The sequence below is a fragment of the Ranitomeya variabilis genome, chromosome 2, assembly GCF_051348905.1.
Source record: "Ranitomeya variabilis isolate aRanVar5 chromosome 2, aRanVar5.hap1, whole genome shotgun sequence".
NCBI lineage: Eukaryota > Metazoa > Chordata > Amphibia > Anura > Dendrobatidae > Ranitomeya > Ranitomeya variabilis.
The window spans coordinates 926,755,605-926,775,783 of NC_135233.1; the positions used below are offsets into that span (position 1 = coordinate 926,755,605).

At 42.4% G+C, this 20,179-nt stretch overlaps 1 protein-coding gene across 4 annotated transcripts; it reads left to right on the forward strand.

Moving 5' to 3' along the window:
• Positions 1 to 7,576: 7,576 nt before the first annotated feature.
• On the forward strand, positions 7,577 to 19,337 carry SPTSSB (serine palmitoyltransferase small subunit B). 4 transcript variants are annotated; one of them, XM_077290634.1, is made up of 4 exons: positions 7,577 to 7,695; positions 9,285 to 9,358; positions 9,452 to 9,598; positions 16,187 to 19,337. In XM_077290634.1, the coding sequence occupies exons 2-4, from the start codon at positions 9,342 to 9,344 to the stop codon at positions 16,455 to 16,457; spliced, it is 435 nt and encodes a 144-aa protein (XP_077146749.1). In that variant the 5' UTR covers positions 7,577 to 7,695; positions 9,285 to 9,341; the 3' UTR covers positions 16,458 to 19,337. The 4 variants fall into 4 exon arrangements, with proteins under 4 accessions (XP_077146749.1, XP_077146751.1, XP_077146750.1 ...); XM_077290635.1 differs by lacking the exon at positions 7,577 to 7,695 and adding an exon at positions 8,982 to 9,095 and having other exon boundaries at positions 16,187 to 16,594; XM_077290636.1 differs by lacking the exon at positions 9,452 to 9,598.
• The last annotated feature ends 842 nt before the right edge of the window (positions 19,338 to 20,179 follow it).

Here is a 20,179-nt window from a genome sequence, read left to right on the forward strand (position 1 = left end):
GCAGTTGTACATGATTGTGTGACATTTTAAATGTCCATGTGGATTTTTTGCTATAAAAAGGCACAAAAAAAGCCCTGAAAAAAAAACAAAAACATTGCTAATATCCGCAAAATGTATCAACCGGTTTTGAAGAATTTGCCACAAAAAAACTGCAATGAATACCTCAAGACAAAAAAGCAACTCAAATGATGAACCAGGGTCTAGTTTATGCCATATGTTGGTTGTCTTTGGTCCACAACAAATTTTTGCACTCAAAATCAAGATTTAGGACACAACTTTCTGATAGGCTACACCCTATTTGCACACGTCTAAAACATGTACAAATTGCACAATAAATGTGCAACTAAGCATGAAATTGCACAAATTAAGGCAAGTATGTTAGATTAATGCACATTTTCTGTTTAGAAAAAGTCGAAAATTATGGCACATGAGTTCAACTCCCTAACTGGGCTCAGCAGCTTGTGCCACCTACATCAACATCAGCTGAACCGATGAGCCTTATGATTACGTGCAATGTAGAGAAAATGTCACCACTGAAACCTGTATAACACCGGGAGCAGAAGAAGAGGAGAGCTAGCACTGGAACGAGGACAGGTGAATATAGCTGATGTTATTATTTTTAATAAAGCAAATCAATGAGATTTAAAAAAAAAATCTGTAGATGTAAAATCGATTTATGACAGTCACGAAAATGCAACAGAAAATGACTTACTCATCACATATCGATGCATCTATATTTTGAATACTTCCAAATACTTTAATATACGTTTTCTAAATAAGATGAAAGCGGTGTATTTTGAGTATTTAAAATACATGTTATAGACACATGTGAATTATCCCATATAATAAATGGAGTCTATTGTGTGCTTTATGACATATTGCGCCCATTGTCTACAGCAGGCAAGGCACCGTGCATGCTGGGCTGGGAATGTATGCATGAGATTTCAATGCCAAAGTCAGTAGCATAGCAGAATGGTTAACGGCCAATGGGGAGGGTTTAGTGCGGATTTGGAATATTTGCAAAATTGGGACTGCCCTATGAGCACCTTTGTATGATGGATCAAAGTTTAATTTCTCAATGAGCAATATTAAAGCCTGAGTCACACATCCGTATTTAGCAGTCCGAGTACAGACAGTGATGTGACGACCAATTGTAAGACTCCTTACCCAAATGCAATAACAATATCTAGACAAAAGGGTCTACTTTGGGTCAGCAAAAATGGATCTGTGAATTCAGCCTGTGGGTATCTTCACACAAACATATTTTTGGTTAGAGTCCTGTCCGTAAAAAAAAAATTGACGACAAGACTCGGACCATTTTTATTGAAGAGGGCTGGGTGGCCACAATGAGTTTTTGAAGCTACATATTTTTGCTGTATCAAAAACTCTGAATCTTACAGTTCCAGCAAAGTGGAAGTGATATATAGAAATGTCATGTTCACTTAACCTAATGTAGCTCAAAGGTGCAGAAAATATGCAACATCAAAAACTCACCAAAAGTTAATTGTTGGAACATAGTCTTAGGCCGGTTTCATACATCCTGATATTTCCAGTACCAGGAAAAACAGTACCAGAGATATCAGTGTCGGTGTGTCCGTGTGTGAAATACTTGTGGCATACGTGTGCCACATCAGTACAACATGTATTGGCACCTCGGAAGCAGCAGTACAGTTAGCACTGTTCCCCAGCATCGGGTGCTGAAGACGACTCTCATTATTCTCCCCTGCTCTGCCAGTGAGCAAGGGAGAATGATAAGAGTTAAATTCAACTGACAACAGAGAAAGCAGGCGGCGGCTGCTGGGACTATTACTCCCATCATCGTACACCTGCTGCAGCTAATAACAGTGAGAGCAGGCACCGGCTGATAGGAGTATTCTCCCCCCGCCACCTGCGCTATAAATAAATAATCTGGCGTGGGTTCCCCTAAGTTTTCTATAACCAGCCAGACAAAACTCACAGCTGGGGGCTGCAACCCTCAGCTGTCAACTTCAGCAAGGCAGGTTTATCAAGAATAGAGGGGTCCCCACACTGTTTTTTTTTTAATTATTTACATAAATCATGGGAGTATTCATCAGCCACCGCCTGCTCTATAAATAAATTAAAATCTGACGTGGATTCCCCTGTATTTTTGATAACCAGCCAGGCAAAACTGACAACTGGGGGTTGCAACCTTCAGCTGTCAGCGATAGCTAGGCTGGTTATAAAGAGCAGAGGGGTCCATATGTTGTTTATTTTTAATTATTTAAATAAATAATTAAAAAACGGCGTGAGGTCCCCCCCATTTTTTACAACCAACCTTACTAAAGCAGACAGCTGGGGACTGGTATTCTCAGGCTGGTAAGGGGCCATGGAAAACTGCGGTAAACTCATTGAGCTGAACACAAGGTAAACCATGCAGTTTTTTCATTTATTTATTTATAGCGCAGGCGGTGGCTGATGACTCCCATCAGCCGCTGCCTGCTGTCACTGTTATCAGTTGAATATAACTCTCATCATTCTCTTCTGCTTGCGCTGATTGCCAATAGAGCAGGGGAGAATGATGAGAGCCGTCTTCAGCACCTGACACCGGGGAACAGCGCTTACTGTACCTCTGTTTCTCAGGCGTCGGTACATGTCCCACAGATGACATCCCTGTGTGTCATCCGTGTGTGGGACGTTTTGCAGCCTGTGCTTCCATTTCTAAAATGGACACATCAGCTTATTATGGTCACGGACACATGGTCCGTGGACACACACTGCATGTGCACAGACCCATTCACTTGAATAGGTCTACTTGTGTAAGTGTCTCCGGTACGTGAGAAAACTGTCACCTCATGTATGGGACACACTGACCTGTGAAAAAGGCCTTAGGCTAAGTTTCCATGATGAGTTTTTGTTTTTTGATGCTTTGTTTTTCCATTTCACAAAGAACGCAGTCTTAGGCTGGAGTCACACTTGGCGTAAGACAATACGCCACGTATTATACGTCCGTACTACGGCCGTAATACGGAGAAATGTTCCCAAAATAGTGATCCGTAGTCAGGGTGTGTCAGCGTATTTTGCGCATGGCATCCTCCGTATGTAATCCGTATGGCATCCGTACTGCGAGATTTTCGCGCAGGCTTGCAAAACCGACATCTAATGGATTTATGTGCTCAAATGTTCATTAAAACATATATACAGTATATATATATATATGTCATTGAGACACATATTTATATATTCTGTATTTAGATTTCATTCAGCGCGATATCTGTGAACAGCCGGTAATTCAATTGCCGGCTTCTCATTTCTCCTGCACAAACCCGACAGGATATGAGACATGGTTTACACACAGTAAACCATCTCATATCCCCTTTTTTTTTGCATATTCCACACTACTAATGTTAGTAGTGTGTATGTGCAAAATTTCAGAGCTGTAGCTGCTGAAATAAAGGGTTAAATGGCGGAAAAAATCGGCGTGGGCTCCCGCGCAATTTTCTCCGCCAGAATGGTAAAGCCAGTGACTGAGGGCAGATATTAATAGCCAGGAGAGGGTCCATGGTTATTGGCCCCCCCTGGCTACAAACATCTGCCCCCAGCCACCCCAGAAAAGGCACATCTGGAAGATGCGCCTATTCTGGCACTTGGCCACTCTCTTCCCACTCCCCTGTAGCGGTGGGATATGGGGTAATGAAGGGTTAATGCCACCTTGCTATTGTAAGGTGACATTAAGCCAGATTAATAATGGAGAGGCGTCAATTATGACACCTATCCATTATTAATCCAATTGTTTGAAAGGGTTAAAAAACACACACACACATTATTAAAAAGGATTTTAATTAAATAAACACAGCGGTTGTTGTAATAATTTATTTTAGAAGGCGAAGACCAAGTTCGGCTTTACATATAAGATCTATTGGTATGTCCGCCTTTTCCGCCCAGGAAGCCGACATAGCCCTTGTAGAGTGTGCTCCCACATTTTTTAGTGGATCTCTTCCTTTAGCCTTGAATGCCAATATTATGGCATCACTAGTCCAGCGGGATAACGTATTCTTCGTGACCCTGGAACCATTCTTATTACCCTGGAACGACACAAAGAGAGCCCTGCTCTGCCTCCAGGCCTTAGTCCTATCTAAGTAGGCCAAAACAGTCCTCTTTACATACAGGGCATGAAGTTTTTCTTCCTCTGGTGTCGAGTGGTTTTCATGAAAGGTAGGAAGGAAGATTTCCTGAGATCTATGAAATTTAGTAGCGACTTTGGGAAGATAAAATAGTCTTAAAGACGGACCCGTCCTATCAGGCCTTATTGATAGAAAAGCCGGTGGATCTATCGACAAAGCTTGGAGGTCACTCACTCTCCTAGCAGTTACCAAAGCTATTAATAATACTGTTTTTAACAAGATATATTTTATTGAGGCAATTTGGAGAGGCTCGAACGGGCTTTCTGTTAATGCGTCCAGTACTAAATTTAAATCCCATGGTGGGACTTGTGGTATGTGGACAGGGTTTGAACGTTGACACGCTGATACAAAATGAGATACCCATCTATTACCTGCAATGTCATGATTATAAAGAGCTCCTAGAGCTGAAATTTGAACTTTAAGCGTATTTACTGAAAGGTCTAATTCACGTTACTTTTGTAGGAACTATAATATGGGAAATATAGGTATATCTGTAGCCATATCTGCTGTATGAAACTCTAGAAATTTTTTTCAGACTTTAGTGTATATTTTCGTAGTGGATGGTTTTCTACTTTTTAAGAGGGTATTTACTAAACCCTCGGAGAATCCTCTGAGTTTTAATAATTGCCTCTCAAATTCCAAGCCGTCAAGTTCATGCCTTTGACTTGAGGGTGGAAGAAGGGGCACTGTGAAAGTAGGTCTCTGGTCTCTGGAAGAATCCAAGGATCAGAAATTTACATTGCTTTTAGCCATGAGAACCATGGCCTTTTGGGCCAAAATGGAGCTATTAACAGTACTCTTGCCCCTTCCTCTCTTATCTTCCTGATGACTATAGCAAGAAGATTCCATGGGGGAAAGGCATAAGCCAGGTTGAATGTCCATGGAATCTGCAGGGCATCGAATACATCCGGATTGTCCTGCTTGCACAACGAGGTGAATCACTGACCTGTCTGTTGTGTCTGATTGCAGTTTCCTCCCACACTCCAAAGACATATTCATGGGGAATCTAGATTGTGAGCTCCAATTGGGACAGTGATAATGTCTGTAAAGCGCTGTGGAATTAATGGCGCTATATAATTGAGTAAAAAAAATACAGTTTATAAGATGGGAAACTGTAAAAGATTAATAGCTGCTGAGTAAAAAAAGAAAAAAACGAATTGCACACAAATGACAAGTGAGAAAAAAATCATCCCACTTTTTTGGATGAGAATGGGACAGATTTATTATACGCTCATGTGACCTCACCTTTAAAGAGGGAGACAATTTATGGAATTCACCTTCCTCCTGATCTTGGAGTCATATGTGAATATTTCTTAGGCCGGGATCACACATACGCGAGATACGGCTGAGTCTCGCAGGTGAAATCCCTCCTCTGGCGCGGACACTCCGGAGCAGAGCGTGCAGCCGCACAGCAATAGGCCAGTCTCACACGTCCAGATAATTCCGGTACCGGAGTTATCCGTGTCTGTGTGCTCACGTGGCACATCAGTGTGGCACACGTGCGTCAGCCGTGTGCCGCCCGTGTGCCGACTGGGTACCACACGGACCGTGCAGGAGACAGCGCTACAGTAAGCGCTGTCCCCTGCTTTGGGTGCTGAAGCCGCCATTCATTTCTTCTCTCCAGCAGCGTTCGCTGGAGAGAAGGAATGAAAAATCATTCCTCCTATGGGAGGTGGAGCCGCATATTCATCACTGTAATGAGCGGCACCACGTGACCGCTCATACAGGACAAGCTGCGACGCTGAGAGGAAGCATCGAGGGAGCTGGGTGAGTATTTTATTTCCAGCGGGCGGGCGCACAGGGGGTGGGAGGGGGTTGGTTACCGGGAACTTTATTTCAACCGCAAAAAAACAAAAAAACAATGATTTTTCATTCCTTCTCTCCAGTGAACGCTGCTGGAGAGAATAAATGAATGGCGGCTTCAGCACCACGCTGGGGGGACAGCGCTTACTGTAGCGCTGTCTCCTGCACGGCACACGGACGGCACACGGACAGCATCCATGTGCGGTACGTGTTTTACACGGACCATTGACTTTAATGCGTCCGTGTGATACGTGCGCTCCCACGAACACTGACATGTCTCCGTGTTTTTCAAACGGACACACGGTCCGTGAAAACACGCTGACATGTGCAGAGACACATTAATTTTAATGTGTCTACGTGAGTCAGTGTCTACGGTACGTGAGAAAACTGTCACCACACATACCGGAGCCACTGACGTGTGAAACAGGCCATACATTGAGCTGCACACTCCTCTCCAAAGTGCCGGCGCCAGAGGAGCGATTTCACCTGCGAGACTCGGCCGAAACACGCGGATGTGTGATCCCAGCCTTAAGGGGAGCAGACACACCTTTCCCTATGAACTGAAGGGCCTAGATGGAGAGCACTGCCGCTTTATGGGTATGTGCACACGTTGCAGATTTCCTGCGGATCCGCAGCGTTTTTTTCCACGCAGAAACGCTGCAGATCCGCAAGTAATTTACAGTACATAGTAAATCAATGGCAAAAAAAAATGCTGTGCTAATGGTGCGGAAACATCCACACGGAAAACGCAGCAGATTCAAAAAAGGACCATGTCAATTCTTTGTGCAGTTCTGCTGCGTTTCTGCACCCATTCCATAATAGAAATCCGCAGGGGTAAAAAAGGAAGTAATCCGCACAAAAATCTGCAACGTGTGCACATACCAAAAAAAGTCGCAGATTCTGACCTGCGTTTTCTGCCAAGAAATGCAGAATCTGCACAGAAAATTCCACAGTCAAATCTGCAACTTGTGCATATAGCCTATCTGAAGTGACTGCCTTGCAGCACAATATAAGGCTGCTTTCGCACATCAGTTTTTTGCCGTCAGGCTCAATCCGGCAAATTTAAAAAAAAAACGGATCCGGCAAAAATTGCCTCTGGATCCGTTTTTTTCTCATAGACTTGTATTAGTGACGGATTGTGACGGATGGCCTCACGTTTCATCCGTTTTTCGCTGGATACGTCGCTGTCCGTTTTTTCGCCGGACACAAAAAACGGACATAGTAAAGTTTTTTCGTGTCCGTTGAAAAAATGGACAGCGACGGATTCGTTGCCATCCGGCATTTCCTATAATGGAACCCTATGGCGCCAGATCTGTTTTTTTCTAAATTCGCCAGATTGAGCCTGATGGCAAAAAAATGATGTGTGAAAGCAATTGGGAGATGGACTCTGCACTATACAGCCCAGCACTAGGAAGATGCCAGCCTGAGACATAGCATTCCTGCACAGCCTCCCATGCAGACAGTGCTGGTAAGGCGCCCAGTAACCACACACTGTCTGCATTATCCTGTACAGTAGGAACATATCATACATGCATAATAAGCGCATGTCAGTTATTAATCGTCACCTTCAGGTTTTCTACATGGGAGGGTTTTTCTTTTTTTCTTTTTGCAGTAGTAGCAGGAAATTGGGAGGGGCAGACACACCTGAGCAGCACTATTCAATCCCAGTGACTTTTCACGGCTCTGACTAGAGCTGCACCTGCAATCATCCTCAGCACCAGTTCTGCGCTTACCTGCTGGCAGGTCAGAGGTGAGGATCACAGACGCTTTCTTACTGGGAGGCAATATTGGAGGTTAATGTAAGCGTGTCGCTTTCACAGCAAATGGATTGGAAATATGTCTTGGACTGGTAGTTTTAATAGTGTAAATGTCACTGATGTGATAGAGATAGTGACACTGCTGTCAGTACACGTAACGCCACTAACCTATTTACAGTTGCATGCTGTTGTTTATAGAGCACATGAAATACTGATGTAGCAGAGCTGATATGGTTGTTTTGCACATCACTACCTTATTATAACTTATTACTGTATTTGGCAGTCTGTTTCTGACAGTCCGAACTTCGGAGTGGTATTACCTGAGAAAAACAATGCATCCCTACGGAGGGACTGATGAACGGCAGATTTATCATTTATCTATTTTTCTCCCTTATATAGCACCACTAATTCCACAGCGCTTTCCAGACGTTCTCATTGATGGGTGATGCTTTCACAACACGTCAGTGTTTAGAGGCTTTAAGGCTATGTGCACACGTTGTGGATTTGCCTCTGGAATTTTTTGTGCGGATTCTGCATCTCTTGGCGGAAAACACAGGTGCGGATTTGATGCGTTTTTGTACGGATTTGATGCGTTTTTACCCCTGCGGATTTCTATAATGGAATGGGTACAAAAACGCTGCAGATCTGCACAAATAAATGACATGCTCCTTCTTTTAATCTGCAGTGTTTTCCGTGCAGAATTTTCCGCACCATTAGCACAGCATTTTTTTTCCATTGATTTACATTGTACTGTAAATCACTGTGCGGATCTGCAGCGTTTCTGTGCAGAAAAAAACGCTGCGGATCCACAGTAAAACCGCAACGTGTGCACATAGCCTTAACCAGTCGTGTGTCTGATACCCAGACAAGGCACTACTCGCCTCTTTATTACACTTTTTTTCTGTGTGGAGTTTTTATGAATAGTTTTGGCTTACAAATACTGATCAAAATATTACCGTGTGAAAGTGTCCTCGGGATACAAAAAGTAATGTTATTTATTTGTACATTGTCTAATCTGTTTATAAGACAGTTTGTTTTGTTCAGACACCGACGCACACGCATTGTAACACACAGAACCAGATCTTCCAGATTTTAATTGAATAACTTGTCTTTCGAGTTTTCTGGAATGAAATCTCTTCACAATAGCGACCCACCCATTTACCTCCTCTCGGGAACTGATAAGGTTTTGTTATTATAGAGGGTAGCGTTGGTTTGTCATGTAGTGGTTGGTTGTATAGGTGCATTGTATAGGTCACCTCAGTCCATTGTGTGGTACTGGTTGTATCCGGAGACTGTGAATCGGCAGACGTTGGTAGTCCGCTTGTTGTCATGTATCTGATAGTCCCTTTGGTGACCAAAAGCCCCTGGATGTGTTTGGCAAGGTGTAACTAAGGTAACTAAGGCCTAAGAAGATAGTAACTATCTTCTTAGGCTTCAATTACAACTTTGGTATCGTATTCATGTTGTGTTTGAGTGAACTAACACAAATTTGACAACCGGACAATGTTCAGCATTTAATAATCCGGTCTTTTTTTTTTTTTTTTTCTTTTTTTTTCTTTTTCCCAATGTTCTTGCCTTCTAGGTCGTAATACAAGAACTTGTTGGTTTGCTCTACTCTTTAGAGACTGAGGAAAATTTCATGCTTTTTTTTGAAGGGTGAGTACTTTTACACCATCACGTTTTGTGAGGGAATTGCCTTGTAACTTATAGACCACGATGCATCACAATAGTAACTTTATTAACTTTTAGGTCTTCGGTGACTGGCATCCATCTTGAACTTTTTTTTTGTTCTGGTGAATATCCAGTATCTGCTTTGCATTCTGGAAAAAAAACACATTCCCTTGGATTTATACCAATTCTATCAGAAGAAGTACAGCAGGACCTTGGGCATACATGGTAAATGGAAAGGAAGGATTATTACCAGCAGAACTGCTTCGTCTGTGGCCTGATACTTTGAGAGGCTCGTGCACACTTCAGTGTTCCATTGACATTCATATACATTTTAAAGCCAAGATCAGAAGTGGATTAAAGTCGTGGTGCCCTACGTAGGGCTGTATTGGGACTTGTTACTCAAAAGCAGTGTTTTCCAAACTCCAGTCCTCACAGCCCCCCATAGATCAGGATTTCCTTAATGTTACACAAGTGGTGGAATTATCATCAAGACATCAGGAATTCTCTCACCCATGCAATACTGTGGAAAACGTGAATCCATGACCTGTGGAGGGCCGTGAGGACTTGAGTTTGGGAAACACTGCTTCTGAGTAACAACAAGTCCCAATACAGCCCTACGTAGGGCACCACGCCTTAAATCCACTTCTGATCTTGGCTTAAAAATGTATATGAAAACCTAGCTGTATGCTAAAAAGAAACGTTCTCCAGTCCATAGCTACAGTCCAATTCTGATACTAGCTCATGGTTTCATCAATGTTTGACACTTAGGCCGGAGCCACACTACCGTACAACACTGCCGAGTTCTATGCTATTAAAACATCACGTAGCACTTGGCCCAGTGTTACTCTATGGGGCAACTTGAACCTGCGATTATTTTTCCATGCCAAATCGGCATGCTGTTCTTGGGAGCGAGACTCGGTCACTCGCAAACATATAAGTCTATGGTTGTGAATAACACAACGCAACGAGAGGATCGGAGCACCAAAGCATGACACTTGGCTCCGCTCACAGCAGAGCAGGAGCCGATGGTCATTGGTATATTTAATTTGATGCTCTATGCTGGTGTGAGTCCAGCCTTACATTGTATTCTATGGGGCTGTTTACATATCATTATTTATTTATTCTTTTTAATTTTATTTCTTTTTGACTGACCAATGGACCATCTTTAAAAAGGGAAAAAAAAATACAGCACATGAATGTCATATGAGTTGCATACATGGGCTGTCTGTTATTTACTGGCTGTATCCATCACACTGATGACAAATAGTCCATTGACAAATCAGTTCTGTGTGAAATAAGGTCTAAATTCTTCTTTTAAAAATGCAGCATGCACCACGTTTATGCAGAAAATCCTATTGAAGTCTATGGAGAGTGTTTAACATAACAGATGCATGTGATCCATACATCATACCTATTTCCTTCTGTTCACTGATGGAATAATATCCGTGTTGCTTCCATGTTCTGTTTGTATATAAACCTGCTTGTATTAAACAGTGTTAATGGTGCAGTCACATTCTGTGTGTCCCATGCTCAAGTTGCACAAAACATTTGTGACTTTTCAAAGTGTTTTGCGCCTTTTTTCTGACGTAAACTCTTTGATGAATTGGTGCCTCAGTGGCCCTGAACTTGTAATTACGTAGTATGCTAAATACAGATTTATTTCTATACACGATGTACCCTAAAACATTTCTAGGAAATCTACAACTTGCTCTAATAAAAAAAGTCACTATAAAAAGTGTGCAGACCTGTAGGTATAAGGAAAAAATCCTTGCTGTCCATTAATGGGTTTACCCATAAAAACACATATATTGGCAATCCACAGAACAGTAGATAGAGATGAGGAAAAAAAATCGAACTATGCATGGTGCGCCATAATGTATAATGGCCACGCATGGTGCGCCATACTGTATAATGACCACGCATGGTGCGCCATACTGTATAATGGCCACGCATGGTGCGCCATATTGTATTATAATAATAATAATCTTTATTTTTATATAGCGCTAACATATTCCGCAGCGCTTTACAGTTTGCACATATTATAATTATCAATGGCCACGCGTGATGCTCAATACTGTATAATGGCCACGCGTGATGCTCCATACAGTATAATGGCCTCACGTGATGCTGCATACTGTATAATGGCCCCACATGATGCTGGGTACAGTATTTTGGCCCCACATGGTTACCCCACCCCCATCATTGCCCTCACATCCCCATCATTGCCTTCTCATCACTACACACACACACACACACACACACACACACACACACACACACACACACACACACACACACACACACACACACACACACACCTTTCAATGTTCTCCCCCGCAGCAGCGAGCAGCTTCCACTCCTGCAGCACTGAATGATGTCATCCAGCCGCACCGCTGACTGCTCACGTCGCTGTAGCTCTGGTATGCCACTGATAGACCTCTCCGTGACTCCTGTGCCAGTCATCGTCAGGGCGAGGAGCAATATCTGCTCCAATTCGACACAGCTAGTGTCTGCTCCGTTCACCTCATACACATGTGGCTCTGCTTCATACACACAGACAGCTCTGCTCCGTACACCTTGTGCACACACACACAGCTCTGCTACATCCACACTGTAAACCCCTCCTGACCCCACACATAAGCTTACCCTCATCCAGCACAATGACAGCACAGCAGAGCCCTGCAATACACGAAGGCCCTTGATCATGTGACTCCTGACTCCTCCCCTCCTGTGACCTCATCACAGGTCCTGTGCTCACAGAGCAGCGGCAGCCATATGTGTGGTGTGTGGCTCTCTGCGGGTGGAGAGATGCGGCTCTGCAGTGCGTTACAAGTATGGTCCCGCCCGTGACCGCGGGGCAGACTCTCAAATTGAAACTGCCCCGCGGGTTACAGGACGGTTGGGAGGTGCGGATTGGGCAGTATGAATCAGCTGTCAGATTCCCTTTAATGTATGCACATTGCAGATTCATTCCAAGTCTTTGTGATTGACAGCGGAAGCTTTTTGCTTGGATAAGTGATAACTGTTTGTCATTGGACAATCCTTTTGAGTATGTACGCTCATTCAGGAATTGGCGGCGCTTCGGAGAAGCACATGTCCGCTGTGTCCTATACGCTGCCAGCTATTAAACACAGGTAATTCCACATTTGTTCACTGAACCGTGCAGATTCACCGAGTCCAATACATTGTACGAGTGAAATTTCTCTTGCGGAAGCTTGTGTTTCTGCAATATAAATAGACATTCTGTGGTCAGGCACCTGTGGACATAGGATTTCCTGCTATCCCATCCACTATGCTGTAACATCTGGATGCTGAGCAAGTACACAGCGTCCAACCTGCAGTGTTTACTGATCGTGGGAACATACCCTTAAAGAGAAATCAGTCATGAGGATTTAGGCCCCCAGATTTCCGTTAACCTTTTATCCAGAATGGTAACTGCTTGATAATGATACATTCTGCATAACGTAGGAAAAGAGCTATTCATTTAGTGCATCACATTGAAATGACCTGTAGTAGATGAAAGGGGTACAGCAGCTTCTCTGATCGAATATGGTGGTCATCCTCCTTCTGACATGATTCACATCCCAAGCCATAATTTCCAGAGCATGCACAGTGTGCTAGTGAAACCAAAGCCATTGGAGGTGGCTTGTAATTACATACCTGGCCTATCGGCAAGATAGATCAGTCTTACAGCAGTTAAACACCTCTACAATTTGCATGTATAAAACCCACTATATACTGGTCTTGTATAAAAGTGGTCTATATGCTAGGCAACAGATGTTTTCTATCCAGATGGGTTTTTTTACCCTGGTTATAAAATGGTACTGGACAAAAATCCACAATGCACCCATCCTGTATAATATGGGTGCAATGAATTTACAATGTTTATGATTTATTTGTGAGCTTAGGTGACTTGTATACATGCCTTGTAACTGGTCTGATGACTAGACACAAGCAGAAATATGTAGGAACTCAGGTAAACCTGCTTAGTAATGCAGCCGTTTCTTCTGAAACTAGCATTTCCTGTTTTGTAGATCAAATGCAGCCTTCGAGAAAACATTCATTACACATTCCTGTCTCAGGTCGATACATTCATATTTTTCCTTTTGTCCACAATGTTTTTTCCTGCACTGGTAAGGCTTATAGGCTTTAGGCCCGGGGTCAGACGAGAGTATGAAATATTATCCGATTTTTATCTGTGTCCATATTTTAGGTTCATACGACGTCCATATTTATAGCTCAATAAATTAAAATGTAATTTATAAAGTAGTTTCCTAAATTAATAATGGCAATGTATCCTTGAAAATCAGATGCTATACAGATAAGCTGTACGGGATCCGATTTATTTATTTTCATACCCATAGACTTGAATAGGAGAGTCTCAGAATAGAGCATACTGCAATTTTATTTTTGTATTTTTTTTTCTCCTGGAGAAAAAATAAAAGCCTCATCTGAGCAACCCTACTGAATTGCAATGGTCAGCTTGCTGTCCAGTGTTTTTACTCGGACAGTTAATGTCTGCAAAATACGCTCATGTGAGCGATCCCATAGTGGAAAAACTCCACTGTAGAACATAAAGCCCCTCACAGGTTTTCTCACAAAAACGAGTGATAGCTATACAGTATAGTGGCAATAACATTGGATTGAGTGCAGTAGCCAGGGTATCGTGAGGTGACAGCTAGGGACGAGGCACATGATGGCGGTGAGGGGAAGGACCCACATATGGCGTTAGGGGAGCTTAGGGATAGTCACAGGCTGTGTTAGGAGGTGCCCCATCCATCGTTCCCTATTGTTAGGACCTTCCTCCCCCTTTTTCTATACCCGTTGTTGGTGTTTGTTGTGTCGTCCGCTGGTCTGACCCTTGTGGGTCGTGACATAGAGCCTGCAGATGAGTAAGCCAGTGAAAATCCATGCTTCACAAATGCACATGACAGCCTATTTTGAAAAGTCACCTGAAATGAGACACATTTTAATAAAGATGGTGAGTAGTTTGTGCACCGTTCACAGCCACAAAACATCCCGCACACTGATGACACACGGATGATATCCGTGTGTCATCGGTGTGACATGTACAGGCATCTGGGAATCAGCAGTACTAATAGCACTGTTCCCCGACCCCCGGGTGCTGAAGATCGCTCTCCTCATTCTCCCCTGCTCATACTGTGATCAGCGCTAGTATAGATGATTAAGAGTCATATTCAACTGATAATGGCGAGAACAGGTGGTGGCTGATAGGGCTACTACTCGCATCAGCCTACACCTGCTGCTGCTAATAAGTGACAGAAGGCGGCTGCTGATGGGCATATATAAATAAATAAATAAATAAACTAGAAATAAATAAACTGGGGTGGGTTCCTCTGTATTTTTTTTACAACCAGCCAGGCAAAACTGACAGCTGCGGGCTGCAATCCTCAGTTGTCAGCTTCAGCTAGGCTGGTTATCAAAAATAGAGGGGTCCCCACGCAGTTTTTATATATTTTTTTTAATTGTTGAAATAATTTAAAAAAGGCACCTCTCATCTCTCATTTAGTAAGCTGTAGGCTTGATGTCACCAGACAATACAAATGTGACGTCAACCCCACTTTGCACCATCAAAGGGAAAATGGAAAGAGCCAGGCAAAATGCCAGAATTGACGCATCTAATAGATGTGCCTTTTCTGGTGGATGCAGAATGCTATTTTTGGGCTGGGGGCCAATATCAATGGCCTCTCACCAGCCTGAGAATGCCAGCCCCCAGCTGCCTGCTTTAGCAAGGCTGATTGTCAAAAAATGGGGGGCATGCAATTTTTCTTTAATTGTTTATTAAAATAATTAAAAAAAAAAAAAAAAAAAAGCATGGGGACCCCTCTATGCTTGATAACCAGTCTTGCTGACAGCTGGGGGTTGCAGCCAGCAGCTGTCAGTTTTGCCTGGCTGGTTATCAAAAATACAGGGGAACACACGTCGCGTTTTTTTTTTTTTTAAATTAATTTATTTATATCGCAGATGTTAGTATTCATCAGCCACCACATGCTCTCACTGTTATCAGTTGAGTACAACTCTCAACATCAGTGCTAGCGGGGAGAATGATGAGAGCTGTCTTCAAAGCTGTGGACCAGTGCAAATAGTACCGCTGCTTCCCAGGTGCCTATACATGAGGTACTGATGCGGCACATGGTTGCTAAAAGTATTACACACACGGACCCTGATATTTCCGGTAGCTTTTTCCAGTACAGGAAATATCAGGACGTGTGAAAGATCCCTAAATGTTGTGAAGTATGAGTCAACAATAAAGGTAGTAGTCGTGCCCAATCCCTGGTGACTAAAGGGGAATTTATAGGCCTATCTGCTTTACTAAGTAGACCTTCATATCATAAGAGCGAAGTGTAAAACCTAATAACACATTTTGCATTCGCGTCCAGGAGCTACAAAATCCTATGCACGAAAGCAAGTACTTATGATGGTTGTATGTGTATGGATTGACTCCTCTTCAGGATGTTATGTATAATATAATGCATGCTGAAGATGTTGGGGAGTACTGTTCCGATCATACTTCTTTTATGACCACACAGAAAGCTAGTAGCATGGTCCTTCAGTAGTGGTGCAATTCTCTCGTAGGTAACCAGTCAGAAAACTTCAAACGTGTATATAAAGCATAGAGTAGAAGCAGCAATCCAATTGATATGTGAACTCTATTAACCCAAGGCATATATCTGGGTTAATAAGATTCACTAATTTTCACCTACACCATGGGAGTGCTGCTACTAATCTGAGCCTTGGTTTTCTTCTTTAGATTTGTCTATTCTTATAAACAGATTTCTTTCTCTTTTCTAGGTTTGGCATTACTGCCATACTGCTAAAGATGGATGTAAAGCATATTAAAGATTACCTTTCTTGGCTGTACTATCAATATCTCCTCATAACATGCAGCTACGTACTGGAGCCCTGGGAGCAATCCATTTTTAACACTGTGCTATTGACGGCAATTGCAATGGTGATTTACAGTTCTTATGTCTTTATACCCATTCATGCTCGTCTGGCAGTGGAGTTTTTCTCTGGAATCTGTGGAGGGCAGCATGAAAGTACTATGACCCCAATGAGCTGACATCCTCTTCTCGAGCTTTTCAATGGATCTATTTCATTGCTCATTGGACTAACCGCTTCACAATGGCTGGAACTGCAGAGTTTTACGTAATATTTGTGCTGTGCATAGATTCCTAAATGGAAGAAATTTGATTTTTTTTTTTTCCTGTTTTTCTAATTCATTGATCCCTGAAAATGTATTCTGAATGTTGAAAAAAAATGACATGTTCACCTTGTACATAGTGTAATATATCCTAGATTTATATTCACTTAAGATTTTGGTAAAATATTATATAGTATACAACTACAGTGTAAAAACGAATAGCTATAATTTCCATGATAACAACAAAACCAAAACCCAAGTGGAATTCAGACGTCCATGTATGACGGTCTGGGCACAGACTACAATGCATTGATTGGCCTTGGGTGTCACAACTCCAATTCAACAGCCTCATGTATGCCTATGTATGAGGCGATCAAGTACGGCTCAGGAAGCCGGCTAGTCCATTCACTATGGTCCATGCTTGAACCGTGAAACACGGACATCTGAATTCTGCCTTAGGGAGTGTACATGTGTAACCTCTGGTATCCTCTATGTAAACTATAGTGTATTGTAATCTGAGTATATAGTTTATATGCTTTCATGATTGGTCCCTACTATGCTTCTATTATCTATATGAACTAGCATCCTAATGCTGTGTTCGGTCTCTGGATAACAGAAGTTATTTTGTTACAAACTAGTTCTTCATGGTAAAACGTTGGCTAAACTCCAAATTGGTAGCAATGGAATAGGGTTCTTGCAAGCCTCTCCTCATCAATGTAGTAGGTGGTTGCTCGGCAGTGTTGGACCTCATCCTAAAGGTCCCAATGTATCAGCAATAGAAGAAACCAGCTAGCCCAAGTATCAAATGATGGGGTGTAGTTCAGTCACCAAACTGTGCAACGATTCCACCTTAATAGGTCTTTGTCAAGCAATGAGCTACGGCTTCTGCAATTGATGGTAATACAAGGGCTCTCTAGACCCAAAGCCACTTTTAGGAAATCAAATGTTGGAGATCTGATTCTTTGTCATTTACGGTATGCAAAGTGCCTTATACTGATGAATTGCTCTGTAGAATAATGAAAAATCATGATTATTTATAGCAGGCCATTACCAGACAATAAAATAAAGACCCTGCAGTGTTGAAGTAATGTGGTTCCACTACGATAAAACAATGATGAATGTGGTTGTCAAGTCGCAGGTCTTCTTCAACAGACAGGCTTGCATCATTTGGCAGTTAGGTTTTTATTTCCAGTTTGTTTGTTTTTTTTGTTTTTTCTTTAGGTAGTTCACCCAAAGGTCCAATCTAGATAAAAAATAAATGGGCAGAATGCCCCTGTATACACTAATTTACAGGTGGTGGTTTATGACCTCAATCCTTATTTATTCATATGAGACTTGTGTGCCTAATCTTCCCTGATGACAAAGCTACTGTACTGTGACAGATGTTTGTGACTTTCTCTGTTAATGCAGTTGAACTCTTCACAGAATGAAATTTAGGAAAAGGACCTGGTGAAATCAGATTCTTTATCCATGTGTGTTCTGTTGAACTATCCTCAAATATGAAAAACAAAAATCGTTTTAAAAAAAAATACTAATGGAAGTTAGTTATGTGTTCTCAATGTCTAATGCAGTGTTACTCCAATTCCAGTTCTTAAAGCCCACCAACAGATAACGTCTTCAGGATTTCCTTAAAGAGAACCTTTCAGCACAATTTTGTAATATGAAGACATGGATGTAATGGCGCTGTAATACAGATTACATTGATGAATTTGGTGAAGAAATATGCTTTGTTGTTGTTCTTCAATCACCATGTGAAGATTTCGGTGCTCAGGGGCCGGACTGTGCACTTGGTCTTCTCCTCCCAAGTCTGATTCTCCGGCCCCTCCACCTGTATCCAGTCTGTGAATGACTGGCCTCCTCTGTTTGAAATCTTAGCAGTGACCTGTTATTCACAGACCGGAGGCAGCGGAGGGACCAGGAAACAGGGAGGAGAAAATCTAATAAGTAAAAATAACTTCAAATATTGATTACAGAACAACAAAACAGATAACTTTGGTGAAGAAATCAATATAATCTGTATGATAGCCATGACTTTACACTACAAAATGGTGCTGACACATTCTTTTGAAAGGGGTTGTCATCTACTAGGACAACCCCTTCTTGAACTATGTTTGGCCCTGATAAAACAAAAAAAAATCTATACTCTCCTCCCGTGCTGGCGCTGTTCCAATGGTGTCGGCACTCCTCACGGTTCCGGAGTTAAGGTGCAGTGGAATGATACGTGGCACCCAATCAGCATTGGTGTCACTGGTTCCTCCTTTGTACGGATCAATCATGAACAGGAAGTCTGAGATCAGCTGCATCCTTGGCTTCCTCTTCATGTTCAATCCATACGAAGGCAGTGACAGTGACACCAGCGCTGATTGGGTGCTGGGCACCACCTGGCATTCCACTGCACCAGAGCTCTGAGACTGCGAGTGCTGACATTGCTGGAACGGTGCTCACACGGGAGGGGAGTATAGCCTTTTTTTATTTTATCGGGGCCAAACATTTAGTTCTAGAAGGGGTTGTCCTAGTAGTGGAGAATCCCTTTAACATTGTACAGGTGATATAATTCCATCATCTGTGCAGCATAAAGGAAATCCTGAAACCATCTCTTGGTGGGTCTTGAGAACTGGAGTTGGGGGAGAATACTGGTCTAATGCACAGAATAGCTGGTCATTAGAATAAATAACTTGTGTTCTGTTCTTGTGTTATTTAACTTATTTCTACAATATTGATTTTCATTGATATAAAATGTATATAAGAGAACTAACTTTTTGCATACTTAAATAAAAGCTACACAATCTGGTATTGTAACGCATTTACTAGTGTTTTTAATATTTCACATTATGTCTAAACAAATATTACATCCAAGAAATCGAAAATTTAAATCTAATTCGTTGACAAATGACAATGCTTCTTCCAAAGTCGCCTATACACGTTGGATAGCTGGCAGCTGAACATTTGACTGCCAGCTATCTCCCCCGACTCCTCTGGCAGGGGCTTGTCTCACAGTGGGGTAAAAGGATCAGCTGCTAAAATTTAGTAGGATGGAATTTTCTCTCCCCAAACATCATCTGTCAAGAGTTCCATATACATGACTGCAGGCCAATCCCACCAATATTAGTGTTCTCTGTCAACTTTAGTCTAATACATATGGGTGTCTTGAGAATCTTTTTTTTTTTTTTTTTTTTTTTGTGTGTGTATGTAAATCTTTAGTCCCAATTTTTTTTTTCCCTTATACCAGAGCATAATCGAACATAAGTCTGAATGCATTCCACAAAATATTCTTCCAGACAGTTCTTGGTCTTTCTTTTCCTCACCTTCTCAATTTGGCCCAGTCCTTCAAGAACCCCTCTTACAGCCACGACTTATCTCTGCAGATTTCTGTTTAGAGGTCCAGTGCCTAGGGTGGCACTTTACAGGTAATAGCGCCTGGGTCGATATTTAGAAAAAAGAAATCTCCATCCCTCCTTGGATGGAAATCCTTGGGGGGAGCTATATGGAGACCCTGGGGATGGGGGAGAAAAAGCTATATGGAGACTCTGGTGAGGGGAGCTCTGTGTGGAGAATGGAAAAGGACAATGTGGTGGTTTTCGTTTGAGGGGTGCAGCGACTGTCATATTTCACTAGGCAGAAGGCAGACAGTATGGTGGGAA

Excerpts from the sequence above, each read along its gene's own strand:
- SPTSSB (XM_077290634.1), top strand. Across the intron at positions 9,599-16,186 it reads CAGGACCTTGGGCATACATG|GTTTGGCATTACTGCCATAC; the intron begins GTAAATGGAAAG and ends TCTCTTTTCTAG.